The sequence below is a fragment of the Harpia harpyja genome, chromosome 10 (assembly GCF_026419915.1).
Source record: "Harpia harpyja isolate bHarHar1 chromosome 10, bHarHar1 primary haplotype, whole genome shotgun sequence".
NCBI lineage: Eukaryota > Metazoa > Chordata > Aves > Accipitriformes > Accipitridae > Harpia > Harpia harpyja.
This window is the reverse complement of record NC_068949.1, coordinates 12,930,643-12,948,127: the sequence shown is the minus strand read 5'-3', so window position 1 is coordinate 12,948,127 and position 17,485 is coordinate 12,930,643. Positions and strand designations below refer to the sequence as shown.

General features: G+C 40.1%; 1 protein-coding gene across 25 annotated transcripts in view; it reads right to left on the bottom strand.

Annotated features, from left to right (window-relative positions):
* ANK3 (ankyrin 3) overlaps nt 1-17,485 on the bottom strand; it is a 388,642-nt gene that overhangs the window by 26,894 nt on the left and 344,263 nt on the right. For 17 of the 25 annotated variants that reach the window (XM_052800053.1, XM_052800057.1, XM_052800054.1 and 14 more), the window contains 6 exons: nt 16,293-16,521; nt 15,563-15,688; nt 14,673-14,795; nt 14,159-14,185; nt 12,325-12,406; nt 282-7,982 (listed from right to left, as the gene is read on the bottom strand). In XM_052800053.1, coding sequence (XP_052656013.1) covers nt 282-7,982; nt 12,325-12,406; nt 14,159-14,185; nt 14,673-14,795; nt 15,563-15,688; nt 16,293-16,521 — 8,288 coding nt within the window. The remainder of the gene's footprint in view (nt 1-281; nt 7,983-12,324; nt 12,407-14,158; nt 14,186-14,672; nt 14,796-15,562; nt 15,689-16,292; nt 16,522-17,485) is intronic. The other 8 variants (XM_052800069.1, XM_052800070.1, XM_052800071.1 and 5 more) reach the window with 4 other exon arrangements.

Here is a 17,485-nt window from a genome sequence, read left to right as displayed (position 1 = left end):
CTTTCAATTTCTGAGTTACATCAATTTTTGAGTTACATGAATGTCTTCGGCATGCTTCACTAGCTTTCTACAGTACAGGATTTGTTTGAAGGAAGAAAGAAGAGTATAAGACAGCACATACAGATGACAATGACAGAATGAAAACTAAAGTTAAGTCACTCCACAGGCAATCACAACAGTTCATGCACTAGGATCAACAAGTTGAAAGTTTTACAAACTAGGCTTGATCTCCACGAGGTGAGCCATGAGAGCTCCAGAAACCTGACTGCCTTCATTCTCACCAGTCCTCTTACTCCTCCTCCTCTCACTGTCGGCCTTTTCAATCTTTGATTTTATAGATGCTGCCTCTGTTCTCATGTCTCTAGCAGACTTCGATGTAATGGAAGGCTGGTAAACTTGAGTAGCTTCTGATAAGGATGTGTTCTTTGATGTACTGTCTTCTTCATCATCAGAGACCTCTGACTGCATCTTTTTCTCTTCATCAGATAGACGATCCACAAGCTTTAATGTCTCACCGCTAATTCCCTTAAAATATTCAATAGAATGTTTACATACCTCCCTAAGCTGATTTTTTCTTACTTTAACTGTTGTCATGGTGACGGAGGTAGATCTTACCTTTACTGGTAATTTAGAAGGAAGCTGTTTTGGTTTTTCTTTCTCTACCTGCTCTTGTTTTGGCAGGGCTGGAGTTCTTCTAGCTAGATTACTCCTATGTGTATTTTTTACAGGAATCCTAGACCTTGCTTCTAGACAGGGAGAAGGATTATTTTGTTTTGCTTTGTCAGGCTTACTAGCCCCTCTCACTTTACTCCCTGTATTGCTTTGGAGATTATTTTGTGAAAAGACTTCTTTTACTGAGCTGGCCTTTACAGGAAGCTTTGATTTTCCTCTAGCCCCTACCAACTCTGTTGACTTTTGCTGCTCTCCATGTGGTTTTTGCTTATCTCTTACTCTGTGTCCTTGTGTTGTCCCTGTACCTTTTCCTGAAGTGCTTTTTGCTTGATTAGCTTTCTGGAGGGAACATTTCGGTTCCAAATGTTCTTTTAGCACTACATTACAGGTAATATCATCTGTAGGGACAGCAGATGAATCCAAATTGTTGTTGTTATTAAAATTATCTTTTGGAAAATCAGTGTTTTCTGTTTGCCTACAGCTTGTCTGGCTAGAAGCTGAACTCACAATCACTGCTACAGTTTCATTTTCTAATCCCTGACCACTTGGCATCACAGCTTCTATCTTATCTGTCACTTCGCCAGGGCCATCTTTCTTCAGAGTCATGGTGGAAGCAGAAATTCCCATTTTAATTGGTGTGCGCAATTTGGGATCAACTTTAGAAGCGTTTACCGCTGCCGATGATTTTTCCAGTGAGTTACTACCAAGTGTTTGTTCCATGCAATCTCCACTGGCCTGGATGATGGGCTTATGTTCAACTGCTGTTGTTTCTACTGGTCTCTCTAGGTTTGTTTCTACAGTGTTGTCCCCTGCCTGTGGCTGTGTGATGGCAGTGACTGTACTTTTATCCCCTTCCCCCTTGTCCCCTGACTTCCCTTCAGAAGTATGCTCACCAATCTGAAAAAATTGGAGTCTTTCTTCAACAAAATCCCTCTTGCTCATGTCAATTGCACCACTGCGAGTCATCTCAAACATCTTCCCTTCATGAAATGGGAAGGGGTTGGGCTCGCTAGTTGGCGTACTTTCATCTGTTGGAGTTCTGGCTGGAGTTGTATCAGGTGTTGTTGCTTGAGATCTGTCTTCCACTGCCAGACCAAATGGTTTAGCCTCATCATCCCTTGATTTAGTCTCAAACACTTCATCATCACCTCGGTTATTGGACCACGGATCAAAATCTAGACTCTTGGTGGCCACAGTTTTGAAAGGTGTTGCAAATTCTTCATCTACTTTGTAACTGAAATACGTATCAGGAAATACAGTCCTGTCAGGGTGTCTGCCTTCCAAAGTGAAAAACTGCGCCCCTGACTTCTGTTCACTCTTATCTCCGGCTTTTTCAGAAGCTGGACCCTTGGAAGGTGTCCTGTCTTCTTCAGGGCCTACCTTGCCTTCCTCCTCAATGACTTCAAGCTTACTCTGGCTAAAGCAGCGATCAGTCTGCTTTAGAATGCCTTCTGTAGTCCATACGTCCTTTTTGGTTTCAACTGCCGGACCTGCAAGTTTAGAATCACTCTCAGTTAAACCATCATCTTCATCTTGCAAATCATAACCGTCAAGAGAGTCAATCTCTGTCGCATCGGTATCATGGGAGAATTCTGCAGTGGTTGCTATGGAACACTCTGTGACAGACTGGTCATTGTTACTCCCATTTTGCACTACATCATTCTGGGGTGAATCAAGCCCAATGTCAAACTCATTAGGTTTCCCAGAAGTGGGATGTCCTAACTCTTTCTGTTTCTCAATCTTTTCAGGGCCTCTGGGTTTTGAGGTTTCTTTCTGGTCATCTTCCAGTTCTTTCAGTTTGAATGTATACTTTTTAAGTGGAATGGGTTGATAGAGAGATTCATCATCACTGGAGTCACTGACATCTGCTCCCGGTGGCACAGGAGACGGTGGCTGTACTCTTATGACAGGTTCAGCCAGTTGGCATTTGTCATGTTCATCTTGCAAGTTCACTTCTGTCATCTCCATTTCACTTTCAGTGGAATAATGAGGCTTCTTTTCTGACTCGCCTTGATCTGCATCCAGTGGTGGAGGAGGAGGGAATTCAATGTAGGCAACTCTGTTACCTTTGGGTCTTTTGTTAGAGTCCTTATTTATATGATTAGGTAATGCTTTGTCAGTCTGTGATTCCTCAACCTCTGCCTGTTTTACAGATGTTGACTTAGCCTCTGCTTCCTCCTCTGATTCCTCAGATACCTCAGGTATAGGACTGGGCTTGCCTGGGATATAAGCTATTAGTGAGTCGGGTGTTTTAGACGTAAACTCATAACTCACTTCCTCCGAACTCGGTGTTTCTGGTGTTAAAGGGCTTTTACCAGAGCTATCTATAAAGGACACTTGTTCTAGTGTGTCATCTTCTGGACTGCCCTGCGGAGAAGGAGGTTGTTTTTGCTGTCTAGCTGTGTAAAATGTCCCCCTTGTCTCTTGTACCGTCTTACTCTCCTGACTGACAATTTTTTTAATATTTCCTTGTTGCACCTCTTTCTCATATTGCTTTCCTACTTGAACAAAACTGACATAAACAGGTAAGGTCTTAATTTCTTTTACTCCCTCAGTGCTTACTAGTGGTGCAACTTTATCCAAGTAATCACTGGCACCAGGGTCAACTAACTCACTCGAAGGAAACTCCTTTCCTGGACTACATTCTAAAGAATCTGGTGATTTGCTAGGGGATATCTCCATTTCCGCAACAGGACGACTTAGACCTATCGAGCTCTGCTGCTTGGTAACTTTTCTGATTTCTGAATGCTTTATTTTTTCATCTTCCACATAATCAATCTGCCTCTCAACCTTCTCCTTAATCACAGCTGATTGGGATACTTTAGCTGAAAGTTCATAGACACCATCAAGCGTGGTTCTCTTCTCCTCAACAATTCTGACTGGAATATGGGACACAGCAACTTCTTCTTTCCTTTTGGATATTTTATCAGCCACTTCACCGTTATGTTCCCCCTCCCTGACAACAAATTCTCTGTATAAAACCCTTTTTGAGGGAGATTTGACAGTCAGTTCCTTCACTTCTTCTGAATGAATTCCATTTGCTGCCAGTTTGTGCTCTGTCACAGTGATAAATTCACTTTTTTTGTCAGTTTTAGCTTCGGCATGCTCAACATGGTTTTCTTTTACTGTATCTGGAACCAGCACATGTGAAAGTTTTTCTTTTTGTGTTTTATGATTAGAAGTTCCAGGACTTTCCCATGTCCTATAGATTTTTTTGTCCCATTGTCCCTTCATTGTTGAGTCTGAGCCACATGCCAGGTCTTTTGCCAGTGGTTCTGAAAAGTGTTCTGGCATGCCTTTACTCATCTCAGTTCTTTGGCTTTGTGTGTCTGAAGCACGAAAGTCTTCGATAACTTTCCCTTTACCTGGAACAAAATCTTCCTGTATTTTCACCTCTTTCTGCAAAGCTGTGCTCCCATCAATGACCTCTACTTGCTTTGCGTGTTTCTCTCTGGAATAAAACTGATACACTGGTAACTTACTTTCTTGCAATTTCTTTACTGGAATTTTGGACTGACCATCCAGCTTTTTCTCTTCTTGAGTTACATCCTTACTCCTTGGACTTATACTTTGTTCAAATTTAAGCCTAATGGAACTGAGCTTTGATTGCTTCAGCTGAAATCCAGTCTGCAAAACCTCAGGTACTCCAGTCTGCTGAGCACTTCCTTTGTGTTCCATAGTTTGTTTAGAGTCCTCTGCAGGTTGCACAAATATCCTTTTTTCAGGACTGCTGGGCAAACTGGATGCTTTTCTTTCATCCACCTTGGGAAAGCATTTCCCATCATGTGCATACTGCTTCACCTTACTCCATTCGTCACCGGACGATGGTAATTCAGAGAGCAGAACTTTCTCAGGGCTGCTGCTGGCAGAGCTCTGGCTAGAATGCATTTCTTTGCCATTTTTTTTGTGTTGCTTTTTCTCCGGAGACTGTAGCTCATCATTCAACTTCTCTGTTTTATCCCGAAAAAACTGTGATACTTCAGTCAGTTTTTCTTCTGCCTCTTTAACAGTCCTGTCCACCCTGTCTTCATACATCAACTTTTCTCTACCTCTGTCTAATCTGTCCTCAGTAAAGCGCATCCACATTGCATGTTTTGGACTACTAACATCTCCAGTGTAGTGTAACACTGTCACTTTATCATAATGATCATCTTTAGACATTTTACCTACACCATTTTCAGATACATCTTTATAGATTTTGGAGAGAATCTCTTTTTTGGGGGCAGTAGCTACTTTTTCTCTGCATCGTTTATCAGACCCCTGTAACTCTGCACTAAGGGGTAGAGCATGGTCAGTAACTGACTCCTCAGTATCAGAATGAGACACATCTAGCTTTTCTGAAAGAAGCATTTTCTCAGCAAACCTGTAAGACTCCCCTCTTAGTTCTGACAACTCATCATCATGGTATTCTATTGAGTGCTGACTCAAAAGCTTCAGTGTTTTGTAAGAGTCATCAGACATGAGTTGAGCAGAACTAGGGCGACTGTCTTCTTCCTGGGACACGGGAGTGTTAACTCTAGAGGATTCCAGGTAAGAAGGAAGTGACTCTTCGGCCGTGAGCTCCTCTTCTTCTTGCTGACCTTGTTCGTCTGAACAAGGAAAAGCATCGTGTTTTTCCAACTCTTTTAAGTTAATATCTCCCCGAGGTAAGTCTTTCTGATATACATACATTTCTTTTTCTGGATGCTTTTTTGTTTCTCTAATAATGACTTCAGTAGGTTCAGCCTGATTACCTTTTTCAATATGGACCTCTATTATTCGCTCCAGTTTGGGTGTCAGTTTGCTGTCCTTCTCTGCATGTTGTGGTGAAGTTTCAGCAGACTTGCTAACATCGGACGTTACTGATGATTTATGTTCAAACAGACCTGCCAGTTCTTTGGAAGGGTCACGTCCAGACTGAAAGGCTTTCATTATGTCATGAACAGACATTGTTTCCTCAATTCTTTCAGACGTGCTTTCAGTGCATGGAGGTTTATGATAAACCATCCTAGTTGTCGTAGTGATATGAGTTTCTTCTTTTACTCGGACACCTTTACTAAGGACACACTTATGGTCGTCTTCTTCACTGCTGCTGGCTTTCATTTGAAAAGCTTTAACCTTCTCTTTAATAGATCCAGCAGGTTTTTGCTCCAGCTCCATAAACGTAGGGGTAGGTTTTGAGGCTGGTAGCTCCTCTGCTTTCTGCTCTGGAATTTCTTCGGATGATGGTTCATAGCTGCGGATAACATGAACAACTTCAGTTCTTGTTTCGGTAATGACAGGAGGGATGGGTACATCATGGAAAAGTGGTTTTGGCCCTGTGCTTTCAGCACTTTGTGGGGCAGAAGGTGTCTTTTCACTCCTCGTTTCAAAGCCACTGTCAGATAAGGGACTTTTATCTTGATCGTGTTGAGAAAAGTCATCTGGAGACTCTAAAATAGTATCTGTTCCAAAAAATGAATCTGCAATTTTACATAACTCCTTTTCTGATGTTGAAGGCCTCATGGAGGCTGGAGGCATTTTAAGTTTATGTTCCTGCAAAGCAATAGCTGGTTTTAAAATGCGTTTTTGTCTCTCTTCACCTTCTTTTTTCCCCTCTTCAAACTTGTACTTTATGTTTGTTAATGAACTGCTACCGATATCATTTGCTAAATAATCAATAACTTTTGACAAGCTATAATCCTTTTCCGACATGGTTTTATTTTTAATTTGGACCTTCTCTGGAACAGATATAGGAGGACTTGTCAAAGCTTGCTGTCTCGCTTCATCAATCTCCTCTGTACTGAACTCTACCCAGTCATCCTCAGATAGGTGTCCTTGATCACTTTTGGATACTTTAGCCGACCCTCTACTTTCTAAACACACATCTTTTTTCAGAATCTCACTAACTTTTACTAAGTCCTCTTTTACTTTCTCAACAATTTTAAAGGGCTCTTCATCATCAATTCTACCCTCTTTTTGTATCTCAGGTTGGAACGGTTTGTCCTCTGCGACATCTGTCTGCAATATTGCAGTCATTCTTATTAGATCCTCTTTCATTTCAGCAACATCTTTCAGTATCTCCTGACTGGAGGATAAAGAAGATGGTGTGGGCAATTTGAGAGCAGAGGGTGCTAAAAACAAGGATGATTTTATTGGAGATGAAGTTCGATTAAAGGGAGGCTGTGTGCGTGCCTCTGTAGTCAATGTTTTAATAGGTGACAGTAACGCAGCAGCTGATTTTGTAAGTGAAGACGACTCTGGGAGCTTCTTTAATGCTGGTTCAGACAAAACATTGACTACAGAATATACCGGCACTGTTATGGTCGATGAAGTTACTGATGAGGTAGTTGCAGATATTGACCCAAGGGCTGTGTACAAAGCACCTGCAGGAGGAGTTCTCATTGACTGGAAAGCTGATGGTGCTGAAGACACAAATGACCTGAGTGGAGAAAATGACATTGTTGTAGCTGTTGAAAACACTCTCTCAGCCGTGTCAGCAACTGCGTTAGCAGCACAACTTGCAGAATGTGCAGCTGCAGCGATCTTATCTTGAAAAACAGCTGCAGCCTTGGATCCATTTATTATGTTGGCAGAAGGTGGGTATTTCAAAGGTGACACAGATCCATTAAGCAATGGTACATCTGTGTGCCCAGCTACATGTTTTGCTGGCGACGAGAGAGACGAGGCCATCATGACTTTAGAGGATGAAACAGCATCAACTGCTGCCTTAGCAGGTGACACCACTGACTTTAGAGGGGACGATAAAAGTGAAGATGCTGATGTGATGACTGATTTAAGTGGCAAACTTGAAGAGTACATGTTAATGCTGGATTTGGGGGATGCTGGAGGTGTCATGGTTATGGATGATCTCTCCAAGAGAGATCCTGCTGTAGTCACTGGAGATGTCCGAGGGGGGAATGTGGTAGTGGATGCCAGCCCTTTTAGACTAGCAGCTTCTGTGACTGCGGGAGCTCTGACAAAAGAGCCTGAAGTAACCTGTACGTTGTATGGAGGCTGTGATACCACAGTTTTTATTGGCGAAGAGATTGTCCGAAATGATCTAATCGGAGATGCTACATCACTAACAGATTTAACTGAAGATGTGGTAGAAGCTCCTAATGTGGATTTGATTGGAGAAGCAGAAGAAACAGACCATATTGATTTTAATGGGGAAGCTGTAGGAGTGTTAGAGGAAGAGCTTGATAAGGAAGTGAAGCCTGATTTGGTTTGCCCAGGCACTGTAATTGGAGCTGTTGTCCATGACTGATATGGCCGTGTTGAAAAGAATGGCTTGTATGAGTAAGTAGCAGGTAGGGATCTTGTTGCTCCTGCACTCCGTTCAACTGTTTCTTAAATTGTTAAATTAAAATCAAACATAAAAATCAACAAAAATGATTGAAAAACAGAGAGACCAGAGAAGAAAATTGGTCAGTAAACGTTGTAATATTACAAAAAGCAAGTACAATTGTTTGCATGAGTTAGGATGAAGGAGGCAAAAGAAGATTTAAAAAAGGAAAGAAAAATATAGGAATGAGCCATATACTGATGACTGGTTCAAACCAAAAAGCAACATGAAATGAAAGACAAAAAGCACATAGCAACCAAATCTGCAAACAATGAAGAACAGAAAACACAAAGAAGGAATGCATAAGGTAAAAATAAGGCCACATCAAAATTTCTTCTCTTACTTCCTATTGACTTTCTGATGTGCTACTTCTGGAATATTCGTAACAGTGCTATTTTGCCTGTTTAGGTATGTCTCTGCTTTGCACAACTATTAGAATTATCCTTTTAATAATTTCTGTTGTTGTTCTATTCAGATATTGAACCTATACAAAATATAAACTTGTGTAAAATGACATTATATAGCTAAAATCTTTTTTTTAAACCACTCAGAACTATTTCATGCAGAACCCAAAATTCCTTTAAGTGACAGGCAATTGATGTGCAAACTGTGAAGCAACTGGAATAAATTCAAATCTGTATCTCCCATGCACAATTCGGATATGCTTCACACTCACAAAGCCAATAAGAGCAAGAGCTTTTCTGAGTCAATATTTTAAAAAAATAACAAAAATAAACAAAGAAAAGGAACTTTTGCATTTGTTTCTCATGCGATATTCCTTTTGTTTGGTAAAAACTAAAGTAAAACTTACATGAAATGATTTTAAGAAGCATATGTCATACATGAAATATGGAAAGTATGATATATGATAAACGTGAGCAAGCAAAGCAACTGAATCAGTTTTTATTCATGCACAATATATCATGTCAAAACGAGCACACAGATTAATACATTTTGTATGCTGTATTAAGCACAAATATGTAAACCTTACAAAATCATTTCACAAGAGGCCATTAAAAGAAGAGTACACTTTTTCTACAAGATGTAGTGTCTTGGTACCTTTTGAGGAGATTTCTTGTATCAGCTCAAAGACAGACCTGTTCAACTTTACATTTCTCAAAAGGTAACGTTAGAAAAGCAGTCAAAGAACAATATATTATGCAAAAACTTCCTGGCAAGGAGAAACCTGTTAACTGTTATCATCCCCCAGAACACTCAGCTTATTCATAGGCATTTCAAACAAAATCATCATCAACCACATTTTGCAGCACAGGAGGTACTCATTCCAGAAGACAGTATTTCTGGGAATCCCATTAAAGCATACATATCCTCTGATACAGCAGTAACATTCAGAGAGTTGACATTGAAAGTAACTTAGAGGTTTTTTTTTTTTTCTTTAAAGTTGGAGTTGGAAATGGAGCTAAAATATCCAAACAACTTATTCAGCATACCTTTCTCTGAAGTTACACTAATAATTTGTCAAGCCTGCTTGATCTGTCTTATAGACAGACAGTAACTTACAATGAAAGAAGCTTAACAAGGCTAATACTAAACTGTTAAACTTAAAGCACACACACTCTTATAGAATAGTGAATATTCAGTATACTACAGGTCCATATCCTGCAAGGAGAAATGTGCTGGTCCTACAGAAGCCAATTGAAGCCCAGAGGCTATGTGGATGGCTGGTGATATTGCAGTATGAGAACATTTAGGTTGAAGAGAGCTTGAATGTTAGGCCTGACTGGCACAGCCTATATCAAGAAACATCCATTTTTCCTTGCAATTTTATTTTTAAGTGCAAACATACTTCTTTTTTCCCCCAAAGAAGAAAGCATAGTGTACTTCATTAAACAAGCTACACTTTATTATGAAGATTAATTAGCAGCAGCTGCTAACATTCACCAAAAGTTCATACAGTCCCAAGTCCAAGAAACAAACCCCAAAATCATTCTGAAAAGAACTAATAACAAAACAACTTGTTCAGCAGTTTATGTTTGGAAATGTCTTTACAGGGACCCCACTGCGCTGTGATGAGCCAGTCCATCACAACTGGCTAGTGAGGCAATCAAACCAACAGGCTCCCCTCTTAACTGCTCTTTCTCCTGTTAAATCACAGATTCAGACATGTTTGAGATGCTTTTTCTGTGCTCCTTATTGCAGTTGAGAAGAAGAACCGGTACAAAGAAAATTGAGCAATTTACCAGTGTGTGCAGCTATGACATAACTCAAACAGCAGGGAACTGGGCAATTTTACTATTTTGAAACAGCAAAGAAATCCCCACAACCATGCAAGACTTTAGAGTGGGGTAATATTCTAAAGAGTGGTTTTATATAACAGCCCTTTTTGGCTACTGGAAACTCTTGGCCTTAACAGTTTCCATCACTCTGCATCCAAGCTTTTATCAGAAAACAGATGTTAGTTACTACCTTCTGTGCACCAAACTACACTTCCTTGCTTGCAGCTGATAACTGAAAGCGCTGAGTGAACCCATACAAGTGGCCTCCGCTCAGGCTTGCTCCTCTTCAGCTGCAAGCAAACAGCCAGGACCGAGCAGGTTTAACCCGCTGCAGCACTCCTCTTCTGTGGGGACCTCACAGCTGGGAAGAGCCAAGGGGCCCTTTCATCCCTTTCCCTGAGCAGGGGTGAGGACAGGGAGGCAAGGGAATATCCTTCTGCACCGGCACTGGCAGGGGTGCAGAGATAAAAAATCTGTATGTGTGCACATGCATGCATGCACAAGCTTGTGTGAGTAAAAAGAACAACCCTTGCTGCTACCAAAACTGCAGGAACTGTGCCATCAAATTCACTGGAAATAGGTAGAGGTTTATCACTCATATCCAATCACTGAAACAAACACCCTGCAGTGTAAAGCAGCCACAGCCACAGTCCTGGCTCTGTGTTGGGTAGTGTGTGCTCTCTGGAGGAGCTGCACCTCCAAGATCACATCCTCCCCTCGCACCAGCACGGTGCAGGTAGTAGCAGCAGTTGCTGAATACATGCTACGTGTGCACAGGAGGTGGTGCTCAGGCTGATGGCCAAAGCACTATCTACGATCTTTCCTGGCAAACACAATCATTTTTGCATACCCTTTTTGGGTAGCTCACAGCCTTAAGTAGTAACCATTGCTGAAAGGGATAGAATGGTGAAAAGAATGGTCAGGTCTACTGTGTTAACCCCTCTTTTTTTTTTTTTTTTTTTTTGAGTGGAGCTCAAGTGGTTTTAGATTTTTTCCCCTCCAACTTTTTGGAAATGAGACTTAATGGACCTTTGGTGAATAAATAAGACGACTTCCCCCCCCTCTCCCCCCCCTGAGGCCTGAAAAACTAATTGTAAGCAACATCCACAGCCATCAAACTCCTTTCAAGCAACTTCCTTTTCCCTCTCTCTCAGTTCCCATCAAGCCTTTGACAATACCTTAACAGTCCATCAAGATGTCTCAGCAGATCTGATAGCTTCTTCAGATGTTATATGCTTGAAGTCTTCTTCCAGGCCTGAGAAGTGTAATATATTCTGGAGCACATCTGATCCAAAGAAGCCACAGATCTTATAGGATTATTAAACAGCAGCCATCCAGTGGGAACTCCCAAGACCCGATGAAGTTTGTCTATGGATTTTATGGAATTATATCAAAGGGTCTGTTGCAGGGTAGCAACTGAGAATTCATGAGGGAAAAAAAAGGCAAGAAAAAGCCTGGGAATGGGGAACAATAGCAGTCAACCTCAGACAGGAGAGGTGAGGGAAGAAAAGCTAAGCAAACTACATTATTGTATTTAAAAGGGAAGGAAAGAAATGCCACAGGTCTGGTCAAGGGGAACATAAGTTTAAGAGGAAGCAATGTGTGGTGCCAGGGAATAAAAAGCATCTGCAGGGAACAGAGGACAAAGGGAAGGGAAGGAGAAAGAAGAGGGAAAATATAAAATATGAGAGAGTCCATTTTGGCTAAGCATCTAAACATTTAAGCGCTTATCTGAATGGCATTCTCCAGCCTTGCTGAACTTTTGCATAAGAATCCCTTCTACAGCAGCTCTCTCTAATCTTTCAAAGGGAAGAGGAACAGACTCTTTTTGAAAGCAATTTGCAATCCTCCGACTCCGGAGCTACACGGCACTTTTTAAAACTACTATATTTTTACTTAACTAACACATGACATTTGCCAGTCAGGATTCTTCAAGCTCTCACAACACAAGAGTTCACAGACCATCCAGGAGTTTTGTTTTACACAGGTGTTTTTTTCTTTTTTCTTTTTTTTCCAGAGTGACACCAAATACAACGTTTATAGAAAAAATGTCTCTTCTTATGAAAAATCCTGTATATATGGTTTAGTACTTTGGTAAGAGCAACTCACTCATTCCAGGCTCAGTCAGATAGCTGTAGCGCTTACGTAAAGCAAGGGAGACAAAGTTCTGGCGCCGGTCAGCTTTCTCCGTCTGCAACAAAACATAATACTGTTTAGTGCCTTTAGTATCGCTATCCCCTATTTGAACAGAACAATCATCAAACCTTAGCATGATGGGCCGCATTTTGCAGTACACATCCCCACAAGGGAGAACAGATGCTTCCGTTCAGCTTCAGGAAGGCATGCTGAAGGCAAATTTGGGCAAGCAGGCAGGGAATGGACAGAGCCAGTCTCCATTCCTGTCTGCCATGTAATGAGTGTCAGGCACTGTGGAGCAGGGAGTATGGCTATTGGAGGTAGCAGAAACCTGCTGTGAATTACTACCCTTCTGGGGCAAGTGAAGGAAGGGACTGCAACCCTAAGAGATGACCCCCTGGGTTCATTCCTGCTCACAACATCTCTGCTTATGAGGCAGAAGAGCTTAGACAGCAGATGTAGCTCATGATCCTGCCTTAAAGTATCTCAATAATATATTACCCCATTATCACTCAATAAACCACTTTACACTACTAGAAATAGTATGATATTATTCATTCTCTGTAAAATAAACCACCTTTGGCTAGAAACACAAAAGACTACAGATACAGACATAAAACATTCATAAGAGTACAACTTAGACCGATCAAATATTTCTCCCCAAATTAATTTGTCCTGAAAGCACATACACCACAATGTACACTGGCTTTAAAGTGAATACATTAAGGACAAAAAAGGCATGGGAGGGGATTTTTTTAATAGGCACAAAATGCAAAGATGCAGATTAGAAAGCAGACTATTATTGTTAACTAATAAATTGCATCATAAGTTGCTGCGTTCAATGGCATAGCTGCTAGTGTGATGTCTTGAGTATTAAAAGTCCTTCAGAAATCAGCTCACTTGACTATGTGGCTAAAAATATGCTTTGTTTAGAAAGAAAACTATTGTTATAGCTGTATAATAGCTCACTGGGAACAAATCCTGTGGAGACAAAGTGATGTGGTTGCTATTATTATTTTTTAACATGTAAAGGGGGTTTTGGTTTGTTTTATTATTATTATTATTATTATTATTATTATTATTATTTTAATCAGCAGGTGGCTACTGCTATTTATTTGCCACCAGGAAGAGAAGAAAACTTTGCTGCTAGGTGAACAGGATGCTATGTAGTTTCTTTTATAAGGTGATCTCATTTGTTACTACCTCTAATGAGTAAAACCCACTCAATTTCCTGACAATCTAATGTTGCAGTCTCCAGCAAACAGTGGATTTTTAAGCTACAAATATCTGAGTTTTATTTGAAAATAGATTTGTACACAATATTTAGAAATTGGTCTTGGTTATTTTGCTTTTTCAGAAGAATCCACTTTATTTTCAGGAGTAAAATGTTACAGGCCACTATCGTGGCCTCAGCAATACTTCTTTCCTTCTCAGAAATACAAGTTAACAAAGCATTGGCAGTATTATTCCAAGAGGTAAAATCATATCCACTAAACTATTCTTGATTTTGCCAAAAATGGACTTGGTCTGAATTTTATGATTATATCCTTTTTCAGAAGAAAACAAGGTAAGTTTTAGACTGCTATTATTCAATGTTTGCTTTAATTTCATAATAAATAATCGTGGTTTTTGCACATTTGTGTACTTCTACTGTTTTGCAACAGACTATCAGATGTTGAGGTTACGGTTATTCTGTAGGTATCATTTCAATGCCATAGTTATAAAGAGTTGTTTGGTTTTTTCTATAACATTACTTTTCTTCACTAAATCTGAAGGAAATAAAAACAGAAGACAGTGTTTATATTACCTCATCATCTTGATCTGACTCTGTTTCCTTTTGGTCCCAAGATGCATTGCAGAGACAAGGAATATTATAATGGACAGCAGGGAAAAGAATATCAGGATATGAAAAGGACCAAATTGGGAGCACAAAATGCAAGCTGATTTATAAGGCAAAGCAAATCCAAAATGTCAACACAAAAGAAAAAAAAAATCTTACATCCAGTGCAAATCAACACGTGACATTACTGAAAGCATAAACCTATGACTTGCAGGCTGAAGCATGAGCTGTAAACAGAATCATAAAAATTATAGGAACTTGACACCACAGTAACAAGAGACTTTAAAAGCACTCTACATACAGGAAACCAATAAAACATAAATTTTAAAAGCCTTTATCATATTCCAAAGCATTCTCATTACTGGCATTTCACAGGGATTCTTTATCGCTAGCAGGAAAAAAAAAAAAAGACAAAAACTAAAGGAGCAAAAATAAAACCAAACCAACCCTAAGGAAAATGTTTACTTTTCCTAACAAATACCTTTTTGTGTGCTGGCAGAGTGATATTCAAGTTGCAAACAGCTGTTTGTGGCAGTCCTTTTGTAGTCTTTGGTTCTTTCAAAAACGATAATCGACCACAAGGTTCCTGGCTGGTGTCTCTTACCTAGAAAGGAAATTTTAGTACAGTGTAGTAATATGTAGTAATTCAGATACCTAGAGGAGGTTTCTGGAGAGTTTCTCGGAGTTTCTTTCTGCAAGAAGCTATCTAATGGGTAAAGGCCAATGTTACTGAGCTGGAGCTCAGCCTGAGGTGCTGAAGGAGAAAAGGCATTACCATGAAAGAATTAGATCAGCCTGAAGCTCTCTGATGGTAAATCCATGCAAGACAAGATGTTGAGTGAGTCCAACCAGATAGTTTCATACTGGGATATTACTGAGAGACATTTTCTGCTCACCTTCATTTTTTCTGCCACGTTTTGCACTTGTGCTCACCAAAATGCTTAAAAACTTCTTTTGCACGGCAGCTATGATAACGGTAAGGGAAGTGAGCATCCATTCATGGTAATTTAGAGATGAACAGCCTGTGCACACTTCTTGGAGGCTGTTCTGCTGTACAGTTTGTTACTGAATGCATCTCCTTTGCTTACTCCCTGGGAAATAGTGATCTACTGGTAATATTCTGGAAGTCTAACTTGAGATATGGTTTTAATAAAAGGCTGTGAATCCATATCATGGTTATTCTGGTCCCAGCTCTGCCAGCAGGTCTTTTGTGGCTTCATGCAAAGCACCATCTCCATGTTATTCACATATTAAACAATTATACTTACATTCTCAGGGCAAGTTAGTCCTATCGGGCTGAAAAAGTGTTATCACTGGGGGTGGAGAGGGCGGGAAATACCAGCAGAATTATTTGGCTTGTTTTGCTTTTACCTTGATAGAGAATGGCAGTCTATTTTCTTTGAAAGCATAAAAATTAAAAACAAGCTGCTGTCCTCCTTTAGTCAAAGGGGCCAGATTTCCATAGCAATCAACGTAAATAGGTTTTCCTTCCAGAACCTATCAAAGCAATAAATAAAAGTCAATAAAACCTCTTTTCACAGTAGATCCATGCACATAAGTATATCGTGATTTCTCCCACCATAGTTCCTAAGTTTAGCGCAAGTCCCCACTCAGATTAAATTCAACAACAAATTAGAAGATCACTGTGCAATATGGCAAGATCTTATGAGTGCAGGCAGTTTGGGAAAACGTGAGCTACATGAGTGGCTCTTCTACAGTAAGAATGTGTAGGTTTCCTTCAAGAAACAGTGTGTTGGCGACTACGTATTCACCACAAACCAGCCCTACTCATGACTGTGTGTCTGTGGGGCCAATGAGAAGGAATTCCACGTCAGCTGTCTGCAAAGCCCAACCAGGGCTACTCGGCAGCAGCGCATGCAAAACCCACTGCAGACTGGCCTGAGGCATCCATTTGGAGACAGGTCCTCATACTCCCCCCACCTTGTCCTTTTTTGGTCTCCTTTCAAGAAATTTTTTGATACAGCCTTGCTGTGAACCTTTATTTAACTGGGCTTATAGTGGCTTTTGCAGGATCTGTTGCCACCTGGAAAACACATTGTCCATTTACAAGGAGAAAGTCAGCTGTGAGTAAGAAATATACCTCAATGTCTTTGCTTCTTGCAACTTCTTCAAAGTTCTCTTGTTGCTCCAAAGTTTTGTCCACTTTGTCATCCGTCATGCAGAAGCAACGCAAATTGGATTCCACAGGGTCATTCATTTTGGCAAATATCACAAACTTTGCCATATAAGGAACGCATATTAATTCTCTATAAAGCTGTGTTGCCAGCCCAACAGTCTCTAGTACTTGATGGCAGTCTGCGAGCCAAAATCTGAGTGGGGAAAAAGCAAACCATTAAATCAACTTTTCATTGTGCTCAAATATTGCTTAAGCTTTTAAAGAGAAACCATGTCCTGTGATCCTTGGCCATTTTGCATGCGTACTGTCCTTGTAGACTTTCCAAAGCTGTAATTTTCCTCCTACTTTCAGTGGTGCTTTAACCATCCAAAAATGAGAATACCTGGCAATGAAATGTTGATATACTTATTTGACCCTTCTCACACTGATATCTCATAAAACTGTCTATTTAACCCTCATTTGAAGCCAAAGCAGGGAAATTGTATTTCTTGTGACCACACACCATGTATATTGTAATGTGCTGATGCTTCACTGTACATTTGATTTGCTAAAACAATCTCCTTTATAACACATACATACAAGCAAAATCATATCCCCCATATAGGTTGAACCCAAATATCCCCACAGTGAAGCTTCCCGAAGAGGTAGATGTTATCCTGTCATTTTCTCAGCCTATGATTAAGAGTTTGACGACAATTTCAATACAAGTTATAAATATTTTAATTTGTAGTTTGTATGAGTCTTTACGCAATATTTCAGCCCTGATCTATTTGGTTCTTTCAGCAATTCTCTCTCTTTATAAAGCTTTTTATAGGTGCAAAAGTTATGTACTGAATGACAAACTCTTTACCTGGCATACCATGAATTTTCTCCACTAGGATGCATGATTTGTACAGATCCTGTTGAATGCCTCCCATCAGCATGTAAGTTCACTAAGTCCATCACAATTAATTTCAAACCATGATTTTTTGGCAAATGATATTTTTGTGAGAGTAATTTTACATAATTTTCAACTAAAAAGCCCACAGCGAGAAACTGAATGTGTTTAACTTTTTAAACAAATATTTTTTTATGAATCCCCCCAATTTTTTATTGAATGAGCATTTTAAACTTTCCTTTCTGTTGCTGTTTGCAGACAAACAAACCCCTGTGTGGCA